Source organism: Phalaenopsis equestris, unplaced genomic scaffold, assembly GCF_001263595.1.
Source record: "Phalaenopsis equestris unplaced genomic scaffold, ASM126359v1 Scaffold000672, whole genome shotgun sequence".
Taxonomy (NCBI): Eukaryota; Viridiplantae; Streptophyta; class Magnoliopsida; order Asparagales; family Orchidaceae; genus Phalaenopsis; species Phalaenopsis equestris.
In genome coordinates this window covers 306963-329629 of record NW_018165112.1, presented here as the reverse complement: position 1 = coordinate 329629, position 22667 = coordinate 306963, and the positions used below count along the sequence as shown (strand labels likewise).

The window sequence follows — 22667 nt, the reverse complement described above, 5'->3', positions numbered from 1 at the left end:
TATATATAAAGAGCAACGGTGGCTCCCTACGTGTTAATATAAAGAAAAATGTACAAAATTTGGAGGGGGAAGGAGTCTGTCTAAAAAGACAAAAAATATAATTAAACACATTTCTTGGGGTTCCTCCTCTCACAGTACAACTCACGCAAAAAGAAAATATTAAAATTACAGGTATACCCAAGCCAAAGAAAACAAAATCCAAAAATAAGTAAATCTGTGCCCGTGTATAACGGATAAGAGAAAGAAACCACAAAAATTGACAGCAGAAAACTCTAATCCTCTGGAACACTTTAGCGAGCAACATTGCCAATTGGTATGTCGGTCAACTGAGCAGAGAAAACCCAACAGCAGGGAACCAGCGAGAACTGTGAGAGCAGGAAAGCCAAGGAGACAAAACCAGAAAGGATGCAAACCAAAACCTGCAAAGAAAAAAAAGACCGCAAAAGGGAAGGTGCAAACCAAACCACCGTACAGAAACGAGAGCCCCCAACCATAAAGCCGAGCAGCACAAATGTTAAACTCTAACATACGGCAAATTAAGGTTGTCCCCAGTGAGAAGACGTTTGAGAGGAGCAGAGGGATAAATGCCAACATAACACGCCTCCCCTGCTTTCCTGGCTAACCAGTCAGCGGGTGAGTTGCCCTCTCTAAGATGAAACTCCAACTTACTTCCAAGTGACTTTCAGAAATTAAAGCATAAATACGTTTAAAGATGTATATAATATCCCAAAGAGGATGAAAGATACCCAATAGTATATCATAGAGCATTTTAGAATCAGTCTCCACCTCAATCACGTGAAAATTAAAAGCACTTGCCACCGTTAAGTCCAGAAAAACCCCCCACCATTTCGTGGCTAATGGATTGTCAGCAGCAACAGAAGTAAAGTGACATATACACTTACCCTCAGAATTTTTAAATATGCCTCCAACCGCAGCATATAAATGGTTCCAACTACCATCCACATTTACTTTAACACATCCAGAAGAAGGGGGAGCCCACCTGATTAAACAAGGGGGCCTAAAATTTGAAACATCATTGAAACCAACCCTGCGAACCTTGGTGTAATAGGCCAACACATAAGAAAGAGTCATAGAAGCAGTAGGAGGAGAGGAATTATATTTAAAGCTGTTTCTCGAGGTCCAAATAAACCATATGACCAGTAAAGGAAGGGGAAACCCTCCCCCCTATCATCAAAACCCTTCCAATGCCACAAATAATTACTTAATAAGCCTCTATGTATCTAGAGGATACCAAAATGTAAGCCCAAAAAGTTCCAAACATTTAAAGAGAAAGCACATTCAAAAAATGTGTCTCGAATCTTTCTCGACAACTTTGCACATAGGACATCTCGAAGCCAATTTAAGGCCTTTTAGCTTACGAATGTCCTCAATAGGAAGTAAAGAAGAGAAAAAAGACCAGAGGAAAAGGATATAGAGGGAGTTAAAAATTTGTGTCAAATCCATTTTTCTCAAAACCAATCCCAGTGTAAATGTAAAGTGTTATAGATTAACTTGCAAACCGATTGTGAAGTGTTCCTCTTCCACACGGGGAAATCCCTGCGGGAAGGGGGGTAATAGGTATAGTGTTAATATGCTTAGCATTTTGCTCCCCCACAATAGAACAAAGTTTGGTGAAATCTCAACCATCTTGAGAAAAGAAATCCGAAACTAATAAGTTATTAATATGGGGAGGATGAGCATATTCAGAGAGATAAAGCAAACCCCAATTATCATTCCAGAAAGAGATGTTACCGTCACCAATATCCCAAAACATGAACTCACTAGCAGTAGACCTGGCATTAACAATAGCTTTCCAGATACGAGAATCACCAACCTTCCATAAAACCTGAGAAGGGTGAGATAGAACACAATATTTCTGATGCATAAAAGAAGCCCATAGAGATGAATCCATTCTAAATTTAAACCAAAGTAGTGAAATAGAACACTATTTTTTATGCATAAAAGAGGCCCATAGAGATGAGCCCATTCTAAATTTAAACCAAAGTTTGCAAAAGCTTATTTCTACCGTATGTTTCAAGGCTTTAAAACCAAAACCGCCAGCATTTTTAGGCTTACGCAACCTTTGCCAAGATCCCCAAATCTTCTTAGCACCATTCCTCACCTCCCACCCAAAGGAATTTATTAAAAAACCTCTCCATGACCTCTATAGCACTTTTCTTAGGATTAAACACCTGCAAAGAATATAGAGGAATACTCTGTAGCACGCTAGAAAGCAAAGATATCATGCCCCCAATGGAAAGGAAACATTTCTCCAATTGTTAATTTTACGTTTGATTTTATCGATAACATCATCCATATGTATTTGTTTCCTCCTTCCCCTAATCAAATTAACCCCCAGGTATTTAAGAGGGAGAGAGGCATAATGATAACTTGTATAAGAGACCCTCCAATGAATAAGATGCTGCTTAACTTGTTTGCCAAAATACATCTCGCACTTGTCACAATTAAAGAGAAGACCCGAACAATTCTGAAAGTCATTTAAGAGCCCCATTAATTGTTTTAAAACAGGTTTAGAGGCATTAACAAAAATAATAACATCATCAGCATAAGTAATGTGAGAATCCACCATTTTCGCCTTATGAGAAAACTGTGTGTGAGGATGTATCAGATGGAAATGATTGAGCATTCTAGAAAGAAAATCAAAGGCTAATATGAAAATAATAGGGAAGAGAGTTCGAGTCAAAACGAGCCGAACACGAACAAACAAAGAATGGTTCGTGTTATTCGTGTTGGTTCGTGTTGCTCGTGTTCGGCTCTTTAACTTAGCGAACGAGCCGACGACGAGCTGCTCACGAGCACCACGCCTCGAACACGAGCTGTTCGCGAACAACGAGCCGTTTTGACAGCCCTAACAAGAATCTTGTCCAAAGATACGTCTCCATACTTTGTCGAGATCTTTATTGAGGTCTGTCAGAAATCGAAACATATGATCATTTTCAATAATTTTCTAGAAGAGAGCAAGGTCGATCGGAGATTCCCAAGTGTAGTCATTATACAGGTCCCATTCCGTCCTTATACAGGTCCCATTCCACCCATAATGCAACTAGATCATTGCACAACTAGGTCATGGTTTTCGATCCTTGTTTTGTCGCATGGTTTTTCTAGGATACCTCATAGAGTTTGTTGGAATTCGCTACATTTGAGTAGATATCATGAACTATCGTCTAGAAAGCACTAGCGAAAGGAAGAAACATATATGATCGGTCGATCGAAGTTTCTATGGAGTTGATCCGCCACGACATGAACATGAAATTTTCCACTTCCTAAGCTCCATATGTTGGGTCAGTCTTTAGAGGTTCATGAATCACACCAATGAGATGATCGAATTTCCCACGCCCTTTGATAAATAAGGACATAGATTTGGACCATTGGAGAAAGTAACTGTCGTTTAGTTCATGGATTTTAATCAAGAAGTTCATGTTGTTCTCTAGTCCTCTAGTCTACAAAGGAACAGAGGCCGGAATTGATCCTCCAGTGGAATCAAGAATATCTTTTGATGAGGGTTCAGTGTTGGAGGGGTCCGTCGTGACTCCAATTGAGCCAAACGACATGTTAGGTTGTCGAGACATCGTAAAGTTCTAGCTGTTGGAGAAATATGGCCTCTGGAAGGGTTCCTCTAGACCTGGCCGGCTGAAAGAAGGTTCGAGGAGATCAAGACAGAAACCTTGAAGCAGATGGCGACAAGGAGAGGGGATTTGGACTGAAGCTGATGCTGACCTGGCTGGCTGGATTGAAGTAGACGGTGAAGCAGGCGCTTAAGTTAGGAGCGGAGCGCATGGCCTAGATTAAACGCTTGGAGCAAGCCCTGAAGCAGGCGGCTTGGAGCAGACCTAGCTGGCTGAGGAGAATGGGTTTGGATTGGCCAGCTGGCGGCACGGAGAGGCCCGACAGTAGCTAGGTTGGGACCATGTCTCTAATACCATGTTAGAATAAAACGAGGGTGAATCTTATTGATGCGTGGAGGGGTATAAATACCCATTACAGGATCTACTAGTAATCAAACAAATAAAAACAAAATAAAGGATAAAAGGCAAGTGAATAAAAGTAAAGTCGAAACAATTAATACAAAATTCTGCAAATTAATATTCTAATATTCTAGTAATTCTAAATAACTCGCACCTCGTAACAAAAACTTTTGAGACATTCTCTACACCACAGATATAGATCTTCACATTTCGGTGACAACATATGATATTGCATAGAATTTACCTTCTATTATAGATTCAAGGAATTTCTCTGCTTTCAAAACTTCACCTCCTGCAGTAAATTAAGGGCATCATCAAGAAGGAAATAAACAAACAGAAAATAAATGCTACTGCTACAAAGAAACTGCAAGATGTTTAATCAAAAGCAAGTGCATTGCTAGAACTGCTTGAGAAGGCAAAGTTCTATAATTTAGCTATGGCAAAAAAGAAGGTTAGATCATTTACTCTGATTCAGTCATTTTAGACCAATGGGAATCAGTTTCTGAAATTAATAAATGCAAGAGGAAGAAAATAATTAGTAATTAGCAACTAATCCAGACCTACGTGTCATCAAATGAAAATACATAGCTCGAACAGTAGCTTTAATGCCTTGGCTACAAGAAAATAATCTATTAGTTTTAGTAAAGTAAATGAAATTTCTGAAGAATATACAAAAATAAGAAACTTTTCTTAACAACATGCACAAACAACAAAGCCAAACAGATGAAAGAAGTGCTGAAAAAAGAATAAATAGAATAGGAACAAGTGATCCTAAAAGTACTTCAACATTAGAGAAAACATAGAAGTTTGCATATTTTGTATAATATAGAACGGTTTTCTAAGGCAAGCAAACATAATGCCCCTAGGAAAGGGTAAATATTAAGTATATGTATGTGTGTGCACGTATTAAACTTTTTTTTAAAAAAAAAATTTCGGCAAGGAGTCCAACATGAGACCCAAACTTCTCTTAAAGAGAAGAAAACCGTATCATATCTGCCCCCTCCACCTCATCCTAGCGTGGCACCACCAATCTTGGTAGTGCTCCCCCTTGTTGAAGCCCAAACTGGCAAAATCTCAAATCCCCACTATCCTTACTCATTACAGGCCGCATTTCGATTTGACAATGATAGTATTCATAAAACTTCTTGCCTTGTGCATATTAACATAACGTTCTTAATTACAAAATTGGCATTTACTTGTGTTTCCTGAGCATTAATGTTTCATATGAATGCTGCGTTATGCAGTCTTAATTGCATGTTATCTCATTAATCATGCTCATTTGCACTCCTCAATAATATTTCTTCTTTCTCAACTCTTTATCATGGCCACATTGCATTTCCTCTTATGCAAAGTATATTTGATTGACTTTATTCATGCTTTCTGCTCGCAAGGCAGGCTTTCTCACTGTGCTATTCAATGTAGATTTCTCGAGTTCACACGCTGAAAAAAAGATATAGATTTTAAGATCCACTTACCTAATGTTTATATAATCTAACCAATATTATTTTTCATGAACCACGTCTTCCTAGTCTACCTCCTCATCCTTTAAGATATCATCACCTCTAACCAATATTATTTTTCATGAACCACGTCTTCCTAGTCTACCTCCTCATCCTTTAAGATATCATCACCTCTAACCAATATTATTTTTCATGAACCACGTCTTCCTAGTCTACCTCCTCATCCTTTAAGATATCATCACCACTTAGACATGAACTTTTCTCTGTGTTGGTAATATTGGTTCAATTGAAGAGCAGAAGTCAAAATCCGCACATTATACATTTGTTGGGTGAATCTTATCAACTAAAAAAGTAAGAAATTACGTATTATGACAAGATCTAATTTTGAAGCTTTACTAAAAGAGCCATGAACCATTTTGCATGTGAAATGATGAGGGAAAATACACTCTTAGGAAAGATGGAGTTTCCTACATTACAAACAGTAGAGGTTCTCTACTGTCATAAATGTTTTTCAATCACATCCTCAGAAACTGTGTTAGAACTAAATAGTTTAAGTTTAACTGTCATTTTATGAATGATATTATGCTTTCTCTAGTTCACAATAGAAGGCTAAAATTTTACAAAATTTCTCGGCCTATTAACTTTCTCTCGAATAAGTTGAAACTAAGGCTTTGTTTGGCGCAGCTACAAGGCTGCGGCGTGGCACCACGCCACAAAAAATTGGCCTTTGGGGCGGCAGTGCGCATGCGGCGGCCACGATATACCCCGAACGCGAAACAATATGATCAACCCGTGGTCAGGCTTCCTCTCTCGGCTTTTTACCCGATTTTACTCCCCTCGCCTCCGCAAACTCCCGTGAAAGAAGACGAAATGTGATCTACTCCCCTCGTCTCCTCTTCTCCGGGGGTTGGGTTGGCGTAGGTGTTATGTTTCAAGATATCATGACGATGTTGCTTGATCCCAAAGCGTTTAGGGATACTGTGGAGTTGTTCGTGGAGAGGTACAAGGACATGTGAATCTCTGTTGTGATTGGTAATGTAGTAATGTTGTTATATGTTGGTTAGATTTGGTTCCTCTGTTGGTTAAATTTGGCTTCTGTTTCTGTCTTAACTTTTTTGAAGTTTATAGCTCTTGAGCCTTCTTAAGAACCATCTTTTGTAATGAAGGAGGTTGTAAATTTGGTGCTCCGCAGTTAATTCCTTTCTTTCTATATGAAGTTCATCCTTTTCCTTATTTTTCTTTTTAGTACTTAGTTAAAGCTTCTTCTTGTTCTTCGTTTGACTTTGGGGGGTGATGCACGGTTGTTGTGTGTTGCTTTTGTAAATATTTTTCAATATTACAAAACACACACGACAACACTAAATTCAATCCCAATAAAAATAACTTTAGTAAAAATAATTTTATCTTTTAAAATCTTTAAATTTTGTTTTTCACACTAGGTCATCTTTTGTGTTTATCATAGATAGGTCCCTAAATTTTTTTGTATACTTACTTGTATGATCTAGTTAGTTAGAGGGGATGAATTTGGTATGAGTGTTCTGCTCACTCAGTTTGTAATCCAACTTTCAGATTAACATGTATGGAGCTATAGCTTAGCTCTTTCTTTTAATATATATATATATATATATATATATTTGTATTGTGTCAAATAGAAGCAATCTTATTTTTTATCCTTTTTCAAGTATGTAAAGAACACTGATTAATCCAGAGTTTAGTTTTTAATTTTATGGTTAAATTGGGAGGAAACCGGCTCTCACTCCAGAACTCACTTCTCCCTCGCTAGAAGGCTAAGAATCTCACATCAGTTTCCAATCAACTAAACCATATTGAAGATTTTAATCTGTCACATTAAATCTTTAATTCAAAATCTTCAATTCTGCGTTCAACAAAGTATATTTCCTTATTTATTTGCACTCAACCCCTTGGATTACATTCTCACCCTTGAAATTGAATGTGACTCTCACCATGCGAAATCATAGTCTTTCAGATCATATGTTTTTCAACACATTTTAATATTTCAATTGGTCAGATCGAAAAATAAATGAAGATGAAGTCCGAATCATCACAAATTATTGACATTAAAACCATATAAAGCAAAATCAATTCTTCACAAAACCATATCTCAGAGTATGGAGAAGTATAAAGAAAATTACTCATAATTCATGAGAAAGAAACAACAAAACACGGATTTCATATATAAAAACAAGTTTACAAAATAAAGAAATAAAAAACAACTTATATCGCACTCCTTCCCAAGCAAATCCCTAGAAGTTTCCTTTAATCGCTTTTTCTCTTTACAAACACTCTCAATTATCTCTTAGAAATGTAATGAAGAAGAAATCTCTCACTTTCTCTCTCCTCTTACAACCCTTAAAAGAAAATCTCCAAGTCTCTCACTCTATCTCACGCCTCTCTCTTCTCTCTCACGGACAATTGTTACTTGAGAAAATTTGTGGAAACAAGATATTTTGATTAAGGGTCTTAACTTGAGAAATTTAAGTTGTGTTCAACTTCAGTTGTACTTCTAGCATGAAGCCAGGGGTTTTGAGATGCAGAGGTGGAGAATATCACGTTTGAGGAAGAGGACAATGCAGCAGTGTACTAGTCTCAAGTGGGAGATTTTTTGTGTATTATGGAGCCTGGTCCACTTTGCTCCTACAGACAGTTTCTGTTTATATGACAGTTATTTGAATTTACTCAGGCGCCAAGTTACTTAAGTTTGCACTGTTTTGGGTTCTGGCGCTTCAAGCGCCGCTTCTCTGTATAATAGCGCTTATGGCGCTAGTTCTGACGCTTCAGACGCCAGCTCTCTATAAGTTAGTGTCAGTTATGGCGCCTCGGGCGCCATAATCACAAAGTTCTCTATTTTGACTCCAAATTTTCTCATTTTTGCTACTTTTGCTCCAAATGCCTAAAATTGATATACCCGTGTTTTTTTTCAGAAACTTGGCTAATCTGCTTCGATTCCATTTATTTTCATTGATTTGAATGATATGTATTGAAATGCTGCTTGATAATGGAGGCATGACTCTGTTGTTCTGTGTTAATTCATTAGTAATGCTTCACTATTCAAAGAAAAATCATTAGTTTATGGTTGTGGTTTTGTTTTAAACAGTTTTACTAAATAAGGACAGGATGGTCATTTTTCTATAAACAGTTGCCTCGCGGCAATTTTCTAGGGCAACGCAGCTGCAGCTGATAAGCTGAGAAGCTACAGCTGCGCCAAACAGAGCCTAACTCATATATACGATCCAACCTAAGTAGGAAGCTTCTTTGCTTTATTATATTAGCTCGCTAGCTAAAAATTCCATATGTTACAATCACATTCCCATCCATAATGCTTCATAATCCCATCTAACAAGAATAAACCAAACACGTGCCTTCCTTGCCCAGATGGAATACATTCCAAAGGGCTATAATGATATTTGCACAAATGCTCCACCTGTAAGAGAAAAATCACAGAATTGTAGTCTTTATATCTTCAATGCCGACTAATAGATGAAACAACACTCACAATCATAAGATTTAATAGGCATCTAGTTAAATATATTATTCATGTTGTAATAAGTAAAAGAGACATTGTCAAAAGAATACTTGGTGTGTGTTGTTTATGTGTCACATAATTCTAACTTAGAGAATTTATGCTCCTACATGGAGAAAGTTAAAATAATAATAACTAAAATATATGGGGCTAAAGAATTAGTAAAACAGAAACCAAACTTTATTCATTTGATAAATATCAATCGAGATTGCTAGAAATGTTAATGCTGGTCGAATTGAGTCAAGGTTGAGTCAAAAAATCATTTGATATTTTGATCCAAAAAGTGCATCAACCACTGACCTCCTCATATGCCCATCAAAGGGGATATTATCACTAGCTATGATTGCTAGTCAAGAAGAAGCACCAACTAGTCCCAAAATGAGCAACACAAATGAAATTTTGGATCGCAATTTCCTAGAAACCTATTCTTAAGGCCTGTAAACTGTCAACTAAGTTCATACATAAGACAATCTGAGCTTTCATTTCATTCTAAACATTCTGGTTTTATTTTAGGTTAGCTTTTGGGTCTACCAGATAATCTAGAAGAGAAAAACTTTGGGAGGCAGCTCACTTGGCCAAATCGAGGTTTCCTTATGGGAAAACTCCATTTAAGAGGCTCTCGCTTAGTTTAGTTGATAGTGTAGAGAATGCTACTTCGAGCAATAGATATTTCCTCTCCGAGAAAAACAAAGCATGTATAGTACATGAAAATATCATCAAATAATTATATATAATATAGGATCGTTCAAGTAATGCCCCACATTGCATAATTTGAACGGATCTAAGAAGTCATAGAATTTTTATTGGTGAATTAATTTATCAAAACCATTCACTTGCAATAAGTCGATACATTAACAATATCATTGGGAATAATATAATGTAGATACGGTAGATATGAGGCTTGAAGTATCTACACTGCTTACAACACTTCATGCTCCTTGACATAAGGTTAATCCATGAAAAAAAAAGTGATGTAGGATGCCTTAGGTTCTAGGTTCACTAATTGATGTGGAAAAATGATGTGAAATTTGTGAAAGATGACAAAGAATGAAAGAAAATGTCAAGGTTAGATGGTTGGCCTTCTCCGCATGTTGTTTGAAAGTATAAATCAAATTTATTTTTATTTTTAAATTGTAGTTTTAGATTATTTATTAGTTACTATTTTTATTTCAATAACATGCTTAAAAAGTTATCAGATGAATGAGTAGTGGAGAAAAAAAAACCTGCAAAAGTGTTGGCCCTGCAAGATGGCGCTTATTGTATGAGAAATCAAGTTTGAGTCGAGCCAATTATGGATGAATCATGGGAGCTGAAGTTAAATCAAGTGGTCAACCTTATGGAACTTATAATTTCCGGCTTCTTGTTTGAGTTATGGCTTCTTGTGGGCTCCAAAAATTTGTGTCCAGCTCTTCTATGAGAGATTCTTTTGAGTCAACTTTTAAGAAGGCAGATTGGATATTAAATAAGACAAATGCCACCCAAAGATTTCAGACTCATTTTATGAGGACTTTGTAATCAATTTTAAAGCTTCCATTAGTTGCAAGTCCTATGGTTAATTATCCCTTCCACTCATGTGAGAGAACTTATGATTAAAACTACCAGGCTTTGATTGAAGAATGAAAAAAACTAACTGGGAAAATCCAAAAGTAAAGTTAAGGTGTTATTGGTAAATAAAATCCACCAACGTAATTAAAATACCAGAGAACACGTCCTGTTCTCAACGGCACCAATATCATATGCATGTTACACTTAGCTAATAAACTAGAAATTTCATAGAAAAAACTAAAACAAGATCAAAGCACATAATTTTTGTCTTTCTAATGAATAGAGACTTCAAGATTGCATAAAAAACATTTTTCCGCTGATTTTTTTGTAGTTAATCTTGAAGCTGCTCAAGTAAAAGAACATCTTTCGCATTAACATTGAAACTTAAATCTGCTATATAATATTTGAGGCCCTTAACAGTCCATGTATCATTCATGTTTTGAATATTTCTGTCACAAGGCTGCATTTCAGAATAATGCTCGATGAATATCAAAATAATGACTCCAAAATTTCAATGGCAATAAATAAGTAAATAAAACTTCGATTTTCTTGGCATATATTTTATAATAATAAGGTCATACAAAAAGAGCCATCTGCTTAGATATTACATTTCATTTAAGACCTGCCTAATATTTAGAAAATTTCAACAAGTATTCTCACCTTTGTATGCATAACTCCGCTTGCCAAGATATTTGGAAGCATAAAGCTGCAGCACCTTTTGCAACATAGCCGCAAGACCTGGCTTATCTCCATCTTCTGTAGCCTTGAGTACAATGTGAGGAACAAAAATATTTTTCAATTACACTAAAAGAAAGAGAAAAACAAAAGGATGTTGGTGTCAGATTAAAAGGTAAAACCGTCGGAAAAAGAAAGTTGGAAGTTGATGCCAGATGCAAACAATTTAAACCATAGCATTTACCATTGAAAATAAATTAAAAATAAAAAAAATAACACACCCAATCCATGCTTGTAAATCCGTATATGGATCAAAATAATTTTCACAAAAATAATAAACTGAACCTCAATTCAATTCATTTGAAGGAGGAATCAAATAGTGATAACAACATTGGATTCTCTAAACATTGACTCCATCACAGCTTTCAATGAATGTCATCATCTTAAGCAAATTTTATGTCGATGAACAAAACACACCACTACCGTTTCCTAGACAAGCGCCCATTGTAGCCTGTCTATTATGGTTGCTACAGCCATTATTACTGTTTTTTGAATTGTATTGTCATTGCCGTCAGGTTCCCCATAACCAATATTCTTCTTAGTCAGTAATAACTAAAATTGTAGGGAGCACGTCTGATTTTTCACAAGTAATGAAAGCTGATCATCTAAGCGAGCACCTATAGTTTATCTTTTTGGATTTTCACATGAAAAAGCTAGTCCCTTGATTTGCTTCATTTGTCCAATTTAGTTGGTGATATTTAAAAATTATTAAGTGATCTAAATATCAAACCTTACACTCCCCACAAAGTTATGGTTAAAAATGTTATCAGTGCACTAATAGAAATGCATGCAGCATATAATTTTCAGGTGATCAAACTTTTTTATAAATTAAGTTGAAGAGATAAAAATCAATGCGAGTAGTGAACTTGACCGCACTTACTTGTCGCAATTGTGCATTAACCTCAGCAAGGAATCCTTCATCTAGTTGTCCCTCTCGTTCCCTTTTCTGTACTTCCTGCTTGGCAAACATTAGAAAAAAGGCATCATTATGAAGCAGCTATGACGAATTGGCTCGTTCAGAAGAGAAGCTTTCAACTGAAAAGCCATGAAAAACAATCTGTGAACCAGAATGTTCAAAAGTACTAAATTCAAAATTTTTGGGGTAAATCAAAAAGCATTAGACAAAAACGTTGCAAACTAATTTAGACATGATGATGCAAGCTTAGGGAACAAACATCAAAAATAACCACAAAACAGTTTTTAGCCTGAGTAGCAAAATTAAATGTTTTATTTATTTATTTATTTATTTATTTTTCCTGTAATGCTTGTATCAGAAGGATAAGAAATTATAGAAGAGTAATTTCTGCCTCATGCAATCTGCAAAAAAAGGTTTTTCCATGGCCAAGGGTTCAAATGACATCAGTATACATAATCACGAGAAATTAGCAACTGTAAAATAACTTCAAACTATTAAGTTAAATAAATTTAAAAAATGATTCTGAAATGTTGATTGTATGACTTAAATTGTTTCAGCATTTAATATAGCTATTAATTTGCATATTTCATCAATGAAGTTCTGCAGTTATTAATGTCAAAATTATACAATGAGAGTAATTTTCTAGAGTTGGATTGAGCATCATGTCAGAATTCAAAACTTGACAAGGCCTTCGTTGAAACTAGAGTAAATATAACAATATGACGAATGAAAATATAATTGTGTAAAATTTATAAAGTTGACTCCGCTTTATAACGGTGTCAAAAACTTGATGTGATATTTTATGAAGAAATGAGTTTTTAGTAAAATGAGATGAGATAACTGGTTTAAATATGTATTGTGCCAAATATGAGCAATTTTAATTCTCTACCCTGATTCAGTGTTATAGAAATGAGTTTTTAGTAAAATGAGATGAGATAACTGGTTTAAATATGTATTGTGCCAAATATGAGCAATTTTAATTCTCTACCCTGATTCAGTGTTATAGAAATGAGTTTTTAGTAAAATGAGATGAGATAACTGGTTTAAATATGTATTGTGCCAAATATGAGCAATTTTAATTCTCTACCCTGATTCAGTGTTATAGAAATGAGTTTTTAGTAAAATGAGATGAGATAACTGGTTTAAATATGTATTGTGCCAAATATGAGTAATTTTAATTCTCTACTATGATTCAGTGTTATAGAAAATTATTGACTAATCTTAGGTTTAGTCCTTAAATTCGTGGTTAGGCTAGGAGAATACTGGCTCCCTCTTCTCACTTTCATTCTCCTGAAGGCTAACTCTCGTTTTAGTTTTTAAACACTAAGATCAAATTGGGGATTTTTAGTCTGTCGCCCTACGTCATTCTAGAAATCTCTAATTCTATACCCAACAATATACATTTTCCTATTTATTTGCACTTAATTCCATGAACGAAATACTCCTTCATGAACTTAAATATGATTCTCACTCTGTTGTAGACATCATACTCTATTTCCCGGATCATATGTTTCACAACATATTTTAACAATTCAATTGGCCGGATCGAAAAGTAAAAACTAAGAGCGGAGTTGAAAAACCGTCACAATTTATTTTATATTTTAATATTGGCACATCCAAATTATCTCTTCATTTCTCTATATCTCAGAGTAGCGAGAAAGAAAAAGAAAACTACTCAGACTTCATGAGAAAGAAACAACAAAACACAAATTTCATATATAAAAGAAAGTTCATACAGCAATAACAAACAAACAACATTTATCTGAAGCTCTTTCTCAAAGCAAATCCTTTGTAGTCTCTTTTAGGAAATGTAGGAAGAAGAAATCTCACTTTTCTCCCTCTCCAACACTTCTTAGAAAAGAATTCACACTTAAACTCACCACACAAACTCAAAACTATAAAGAAAATAACTAACTAATAGCGTAGAAGAGATGCGAAGGGGCGATGGATAGCTGAGGGGTGAAGGAAGCAAAGGGCAAGGAAGGCCTAGGAAGGATGCCAAAGGAAGCCGAAGGGAGGGCTCTTTTCTGATCAATTTAGGCTCTAAATAGAGCCTAGGGTCGGTTCTCTAATAGGTGCATCCAAAAACTCTTCAAAAAGTGTCCAAATTCGTCGAATCTTCTAGAAACAGGGTCTGCACCGGCACTGACGCCGTCGGCGCCCATTCTGGCGTCGTCAACGCCAGAGGCCATCTAATTAAATCCGCCTTCTCTGTCGAATCTTCTAGAAACAAGGTCTGCTCCCATTCTGGCGGCGAATAATTTTTCAAAAATTCTATTTTGACTCCAAATTTCATTTTTTTTTTGCTTCATTTTTGCTCCAAGTCCTAAAAATCAACAACCTACAACAAAACATAAAAATTATCTTCCATTAAAGTGTAATATTACCAAAAATGAGTATAAAATATGGGTGTAAAAATGCATATATTTTTTGTGTATCACAATATAAAAGCCTTCAGCAATCCAAATGATCAAATTCAAAAATGCAAGGAAAATGTGTTATTAAAATTTTCTGCAAGACCAAGGCAAGATAAAGAAGGCCATGCGTATATGACATTTTTTCTCTAGAAAAATGGTGAATCAGCACTCTGTTTGATATCAGCATGCCATGCATTTAATTGTAAAAATTGCTCTAAACCTGAATTTATTGAAAAAAAATTCATTTTGTCAAAGACTAAACTCCTATTGACATAAAAAAAGAGTAAAGTGTCAAAATAGTCTCGTGACTATTTATATGGGGCAATTTTAGTCTCAGAATCTATAAAAGTATCAAATTAGTTCCCCAACTCTTTGGATATAGGCTGAAATTGTCCCTGGGAAGGATCATTTTAGCTTTCATTAAAAAATTTGGGGACTAAATTGTCACTTTTATAGACTCAGACTATATAAGTAATTTCATGTTAGAAAATCGATAAAATTGCATTTAACCTTTCCCAAAGTAATTTCATTTATATATATGCATCAAAGCTGCAGTTTCCAATATTTTTTTTTTTCTCAGCATACTTCTTCCATTAACTTCAGTACTTCTGGATCTCGAGGAGGCCAAGAAACCTCTTGCACTTCATCAACTACGGGTTTTAGGATAGCCTTCAAAATATCTGTTGCAGACTCAATCTTCTCCTGTGTAAAATAAGTAGCAAAATTAGATTGTAAGCATTGAGCTTTACAAATCCTATCTGGCCACTGCAAGCAGCCAAAAAATGTTTTAATTTTTTACATTTATACCACCCAAATATTTCGTATCAGATAAAAAAATGCTACTATTTTAAATTCAAAAAGCGAAATATACCTTTTTCATGCATAGGTAAGTTCGCATGTATGTAAAAATTGAACTCTTGCTATTAGATATGCAAATACATAAAAATTGAGTGGCATGTATGTAAAGTCTTCCAAAACGAAATAGTGCCAGTGCTGCTGTGACTGACGAGCTCATCTTGCATACCACAAAATTACAAGTTTTTAATAGTCATGCCACGCATAGGACCAAAGAGTTGGACCAAAGAGTAAAGTTCACTAAATTGATCCTAATCAATTTGGAGGGAAATATCACGTTTTGGAAATATCTAGAGATGATATATCAGTAAATCCAAAGAGTAAAGTTTCAAAGGCATCAAAGATTGAAATCTAATAGCGCAGTACACAAATTTGCGCCATTGACTGTTAGTACTGCATTAGATCTAAGTTAGATGTCAGCCGGAAATGAGACATGTAGTTCCAGCTTTACCAAAATCTACAAAACTAGGCACATCCGAATGTGTGTTGATAGCCGGTTTGTTAACAAAATTACTATTATGTATTCCTACCCTTCAATTGGGTGATATGTTGGATTTTATCTCAAGGGCATTTTTGTCCTTAAATTCATTACAAAAATGTAATTATCACCAAATCGAGATTCAATCAACAGATGGAAGAGGCTTTGCTCCAACGATTCTCTCTCTCACTTCATCCAATTCCCGAGTTAGTCTTGTTAAGGAATTTAATGGTTCTTTTCTACTCGATGAGGGATTTGAACATCGCAACATCATGTGAACATTACACGTCTCAAACATATCCAATTATAGCCAATAATTTGGCAGGATATTGCAATATTAGGCGACACTTAGCTCTCCTTGACAAAGGTCATGAAGCTTGGTTTCGATCTCAAACAATTCTACAGTATTCTCAGTGCTGGAATGACTCTCTTGCAGCTCACAGATTTCTTTGACAATTTTATAGAGTAAAAAATTTTCCCTTTCATTTATCATTAAGTTGACTAGCCAAGACATAACCATATGGTATTGATTCTTCCATGCACGATGATTGGGGCCAGTGATCTCAAGAGTTGTGCCTTCTCCCGTGAGATGATCCTTTTTCCTTTACCACAAATGCGCATAAATTACGGAATGGGACCATTGAAGGAAGTTCTGACCAATGAATTTATGATTTGTGATAAAGAGAGAGTTCAAGAGTCATCTGAGCAAAATTCATGGTCTTTGATTCAGGATTTATCCAAAACAATACAACACAATATTTTACATAGATTTCATTAGCACAATCTTGTAATTGTTAATGTTATTTTGCTTTGCCTGCACCTTGACACCCTCTTACACTCCACTAATCAATAAGATCTGGTCCATATTATAAATTCACATCCTAAGCTAACCCTCCAACATTATGTCTAACAATTTATCTCACATGAAATTGATTCCCTAAACTGATCTTTCAAATTAACCCAACCTGGGCCAATCTGGACTAATCTTGAAAGTCATTCAATCTAAACCTTCTAAATCCCTCACCTTTCAAACACAAACTCCAGAAAATATCTGTAGAAATTAAGCTAGAGATCCATAGTCATTAATATTTATCACTCTTACTGAAAGGCAACCCGCCATCATCACTACGCTTTTAGTACGATCCCAAACATGGTTACCTTAAAATATGGTTTTTTTTTCCTTGAGTTGACGATAGTGGAATTCACATGTAATGCACTTTCCAATTTGCAAGGAAATATTCTAGGTAAAAAGACACCACTTGTCAAATAGTTTATATTGGACTGTAGAAAATCTTATTTACCTTCATTATGACCAATGGTTCCCATATTTAAGTCATAGAGATGGCTTCACTAAAATGTAGAATAAAGCTGCACAGATGAACCTGTCCCTATATCCCGCATTGGCAGAGTTTCATCCACTGTGCACGCCCCCTTGTATTAAGATAAACTCGTTAAAAATCATGTCAACTTACCAATTCTTATAGCTATAGAAAAGAAAAAAAAAACCGTTAGGCATATACGCGAACCAGTCCCGCACTATCCAACCAGACAGGCGGACCCATCGTTTCCACGAGATGGAGTCAGGTCACTTCCGCGAAAAAAAGCCGGATCGCTTCCGCAAAAAAAAGCTAAGCGTGAGTGACTGGATGCTGCGACCGAAAAAGGCGGGGAGCAAAGAGGGTCCCCGAGGGCCTTAAACACCTATTCAAAGTTCAAAGAGGATAAATTAAAGGAGTTTGGAGGAAAGGTTTGAAAGGATAGTTTTTGAAATGTTGTGAGAGGATTCCATTAAATTGAGTAACCTAGAGTTCGTTTCTTTATGCATGTTTTTATTAGCTGCTGGTTTTCCTTCTTCTTATGGTGTTCCTAGTGACTTTAAGAGTTGTGGGAGAGCCGATCTACCTCTCAAATAGCAAATCACCCTTGTATCTTGCTCGTAAGAGCAGCACTTATTTGAATAATTTCCATGAATCCATTGTCGTTTCATCGTTGCTACTTGCTAATTTTGGTTCTGGATTGTATCAAATTGGTATCAGAGCATAGATCTTGGTGGGATGGAGCAAAGAAAGTAATTGTGTTAGAAGGAGAGGTGGGGCAAATCATATCAGGAATGAAAGAGAAGTTCGCCATCAAGAATGACAGATTTTCTTCAATTGAAAGTCAAATGGAGGATGAATTTGAGAGCATAGGACAAATGCGAAAGACAATGAAAAAGTTTGTGGAGATGCAAGCCGAGACTGTGCCAACCGCTCCAGTTACAAATTCTAACCAAGGATTAATCACGGAATCCTTGGCTAGGTTAAAAGGGAAGAAGATCGAGCGAGAAGACAACAAAGAAGACTTCATCTATGTACAAGAGCGTCCCCCTAAGGCTAGGAGAGGAGGGGGAGTGGATACTTTCGATGGAGGGGTATGGGTTGAAAATTGGAGAGATGGTGTAAGAGGCAAGGAAGAGGACGATAGAGGAAAGAGGGATTAGAGAGAGGGATATGCCTTTGACCGAAAGAAGGAGTTCCACCCTAGACACATGTGGGGAAATATCAGAAGAAGAGGAGGTTGGGGTGAAGATTTGTACACTTCGGCTCGGCACCTTCCTTTGGTTCGTGCTTGCACGGTCCGTTTCTCTGCAAATCTCAAATTCGAACCTTTGCTCACCCGTGGGCCTTCCAGGATCACTTTTGGAGCTCGCAACACTGAGTTTGATTCCCAGTTGATCCTTACTAATCTATATGAAGTTAGGTTAGCTACTTCCCTCAAAAGAGGTAGAAAACTGAAGATGCAAATCTTTGAAGGAGATGATGCACATGGGCATGCACATGGATGGGTGTATCGGGTGGAGCGATACTTTGCAATCAACAGTTCACTGAGGAAGAGAACCTCGGCTTTAGCGTGGTTCCCGTGGATGGAGGCAAGGTATTCGATTCACTAATAAGAGGAGTTTATGGGTCCGTTTGGAGCAGCTTATTAGGAGCAACGACGTTTTGAAAACGCACCAAACCTATTTGGATAAACTGCATTTTGGAAACATATGCGTTCTCAAAACGCTGAAAACAAGGTGGCAACTCTCTGGCTACAGTCTGGCTTTTCCAAAAAAAAATAAAAATTTGTAATAGTCACTGCACCTAGCTTATCAGCATATTATTCAATAAGTTGGAACTACCCCAAACAGACCCTAAGTATTGCTTACTGGAGCGTTTTTGAGTCATTTGAGAAGGAGAGCTAAGCGAGCAATTACAAGATGAGGGAATGGATATGGAATGCCTGGAATGCCGAGAGAGGTTTGAGCTCTTATCAGGGAGGTTGAGGGGGATTTCTGCAGCAGAACTGGAAGTGATTTTCTTGAAAGGCCTAAAACCCGACATAAGAGCAATCATCTGCCCCTTGAGACCGAGTGGATTGAGGGAATACTGGAGCTCACCCAGATAATGGAAGATAAGAAACAGGTGCAGAAGATCGGCAAATGTGGCAACACCGAAGGATTCTACAAGAGCACCGAGACAACTACGACGTCGAAAACCCAAACAGTGTCATTTTAGAAGATTGCGCTGAAAGAGAAGAGTATAGGACCCCGACCTGGGGGTAATTTCAAGTGCCTCAGAGATGCATAAGCGTGGGATCGCTGTGACGAGAAATGCCTCACGACACCATTGCAAGGAGCACGCCCTCCAGTTTCCTTTAGTTCTAGAGGAGGATATAGAGAGTGAGGAATTAGAAGAGGAAGCAGTGGAAGAGCATCTGCTTTTGGATGTGGCGGAGGTGTCCCTCAATTTAGTGGTGGGATTTACCCCGAATCTCGCCATGAAGGTGAAGGGATGGATCAAAGAATAACCAATTGTCGTGTTGGTGGATAGAGGGGCCACACACAACTTTATCTCAAATCAAGTTGTGGAGAAACCATGGTTGAAACTAGTGATCACAGGAAGCTTCGGCGTAAGGTTGAGAAAAATCAGGGAATTTGCAAGGGGTTGGTTTAGACACTACATGGCCTACAGGTGGTGGAAGACTTCTATCCTCTAGATTTGGGCAGCACAGATGTAATTTTGGGGAAGAAGAGGTAGCGAACACTCGGGAGATGAAAGTGGATTGGAAATCCTAGATGATGGAATTCCAAGTGGAGGGTAGGAAGGTGATGCTAAGAGGAGATTCTAGCTTATGCAAAACCATAGTGCCGCTCAAAACCATGGTCAAGTCGATTCGGGAAGCAGGACTGGGCTACTTGGTGGAGTTGCATAGCATTGAAAAGATTCAAGATTCAGAGTTAACAGATTTTCTGAAATGGATCCAACAGCTCTTACAGCAGTTTACAGATGTCTTCCAACAGCCAAACATGTTACCTCCTCCGACGGAACACGAGCACTCTATTACATTGAAGGAGTGTGTTTCTCCAATCAGTGTCAGACCATATAAGTGCCCCAAGATCCAGAATTATGAGATAGAGAAATTGATACGAGAGATGCTCGAGGCTGGGATTGTCATGCATAGTGTGAGTCATTTTTCCAGTTTCGTCTTATTGGTGAAACAAAGATAGTAGTTGGAGATTCTGCATGAATTACCGAACTTTGAACACGAAAATGATGTTAGACAAGTTTCTTATTCCTATGATTGATGAGTTATTGGATGAGTTTTATGGGACAGCCATTTTTCAAAAATTAATCTTAAACCAGGGTACCACTGAATCATGAAGAATCCAACATATATACAAAAGACAACAATCAGGATACATGAAGGGCATTATGAGTTCATAATGATGTCATTCAGCTTCACCAACGCCCCAGTAACATTTCAATCCCTCATACATAGAGTTTTTCAACCTTTTCTCCGGAAATTCATCCTGATTTTCTTTGATAGCATTTCGGTCTGTAGTCATACAGAGACAGAGCATGTGACGCACATCAGAATGTTCCTGTAGATGTTGAGGGAGCACCAGTTGTATGCCAACTTGAAGAAATGTCCTTTTGCACGGTTGCAAGTGGAGTACCTAGGACAAGTGGTGACCAAAATAGAGGTAGTAGTGGATCGGTCCAAGATCGGGGCTATGGTTGATTGAACCATACTAAGGAATATGAAAGAGTTGAGAGGATTCCGGCTACTACCGTAAGTGAGAAAATATGACATGATAGGATGGCCACTGACAGAGTAGTTGAAGAAAAACAATTTCAAATGGAGGGAAGCAGCGACACAGGCTTTAGAACATTTGAAGAGGGCCATGACTAGCATCTGATAAGCACTTTCAAATTTCAATAAACCATTTGTGGTGAAAACAGATACGTTAGGGTACCGATTTGGAGAAGAACTCATGTAGGATCACCATTTGATTGCCTACTTCAGCCAGGTTTATATAATCAGAGCGAGGTTAAAGTCAGCAAATGAACGAGAATTGATGAAGATTGTCTTGGTCATTCAGAAGTGGAAACCCTACTTGTTGGGACAACATTTTCTGGTCATGATAGATAAGAGGAGTTTAAAGTATCTTTTGGAGCAGCGGATAGTGACTAAGGAGCAACAAAGATGACAATCCAAGCTAATGGGCCATGATTCGAGATTCAGTATCGATTAGGATTGGAGAATAAGGTGGAGGAACCACAATTTATGGCCCTATCGGTACCTTTGATCCAAGATTGGGAAGCCTTTAGACAAAAAAGAGACGATGATGATAAGCTGGGAAAGATAAGAATCGAGATACTACAGGATCCGAACACTCATCCAGGATATGCATTGAGGGGACAACAACTGCTCCATCAAAAGCGATTTGTGTTACTCAAGTCGTCAGAGTATATTCACAGATTATTACAAGAGTTTCATGATAGTGTGATTGGGGGACACTCAGGGGTGCAAAAAACCTATAGTCGTCTGAAGGTAGAGCTTTATTGGGCGTGGAAGACATTGTGGCAAAATGTGATGTGTGTCAGCGGCACAAATACTTGACCACGACACCAAGAGATTGCTAGAGTCATTGGCATTACAACAACAACAACAAAGCCTTAATCCCACTACGTGGGGTCGGCTACAAGAATCTTTTTTCTCCACTGCGTCCTATTTAGTGTCATATTTTAATTTAGTTCTAGTAAATTAAGATCATTTTTAATACAATAAGCCCAAACATCTACTCTCCTAATTGACGTTTAATGTGACCTAACCATCTAAAGACGACTTTCACTATTTTTATCTGTCACTGGAGATACACCAACCCTATCACGGATATATTCATTTTGCATTTTGTCTCTAAGTGTAAAGCCACTCATCCACCTAATCATTCTCATCTCGGCAACAACAAATTTAGTATTATGTTTCTCTTTTAAAGGCCAACATTCAGCTCCATCGAGCATTGCATTTCTCACCACCATGTTATAAAATTTTCCTTTCAGTCTAAACGATACATTTTCTATCCCACAAAAGGCCCGAAGCATTCCTCCACTTCAACCAACCAACTTGAATTCTACTATTAACACCCCATCTATATCACCATCGATTTAAACAACAGACCCGAGATATCTAAATCGTTCACACCTTTTAATAATTTGAACAACTAAAGTTACACTTCTGTCACTAGAGCTACTACTACTAAAATTACATTCCATGTATTAAGTTTTAGTTCTACTCAAATGAAGTTCTTTAGACTCCAATATAGACCTCAATAATTCAAGTTTTTCCTGGGTTTTTTCTCTCGTTTTATTCACGAGAAAAATATCATCAGCAAAAAGCATACACCAAGGTACATCCTCCTGTAGATGTCT

At 37.0% G+C, this 22667-nt stretch overlaps 2 protein-coding genes across 3 annotated transcripts in view; one reads left to right on the top strand and one right to left on the bottom strand.

Moving 5' to 3' along the window:
- LOC110030198 overlaps nt 1-22667 on the bottom strand; it is a 62504-nt gene that overhangs the window by 6701 nt on the left and 33136 nt on the right. For both annotated transcript variants that reach the window (XM_020732800.1, XM_020732799.1), the window contains exons 6-9: nt 15186-15302; nt 12148-12222; nt 11193-11295; nt 4231-4278 (exon numbers count right to left, since the gene is read on the bottom strand). In XM_020732800.1, the coding sequence (XP_020588459.1) occupies nt 4231-4278; nt 11193-11295; nt 12148-12222; nt 15186-15302 (343 nt within the window). The remainder of the gene's footprint in view (nt 1-4230; nt 4279-11192; nt 11296-12147; nt 12223-15185; nt 15303-22667) is intronic.
- The window catches only part of LOC110030195 (zinc finger protein BRUTUS-like), a 94488-nt gene that overhangs the window by 55043 nt on the left and 16778 nt on the right, over nt 1-22667 (top strand). The gene's annotated exons all lie outside the window — the stretch shown is intronic.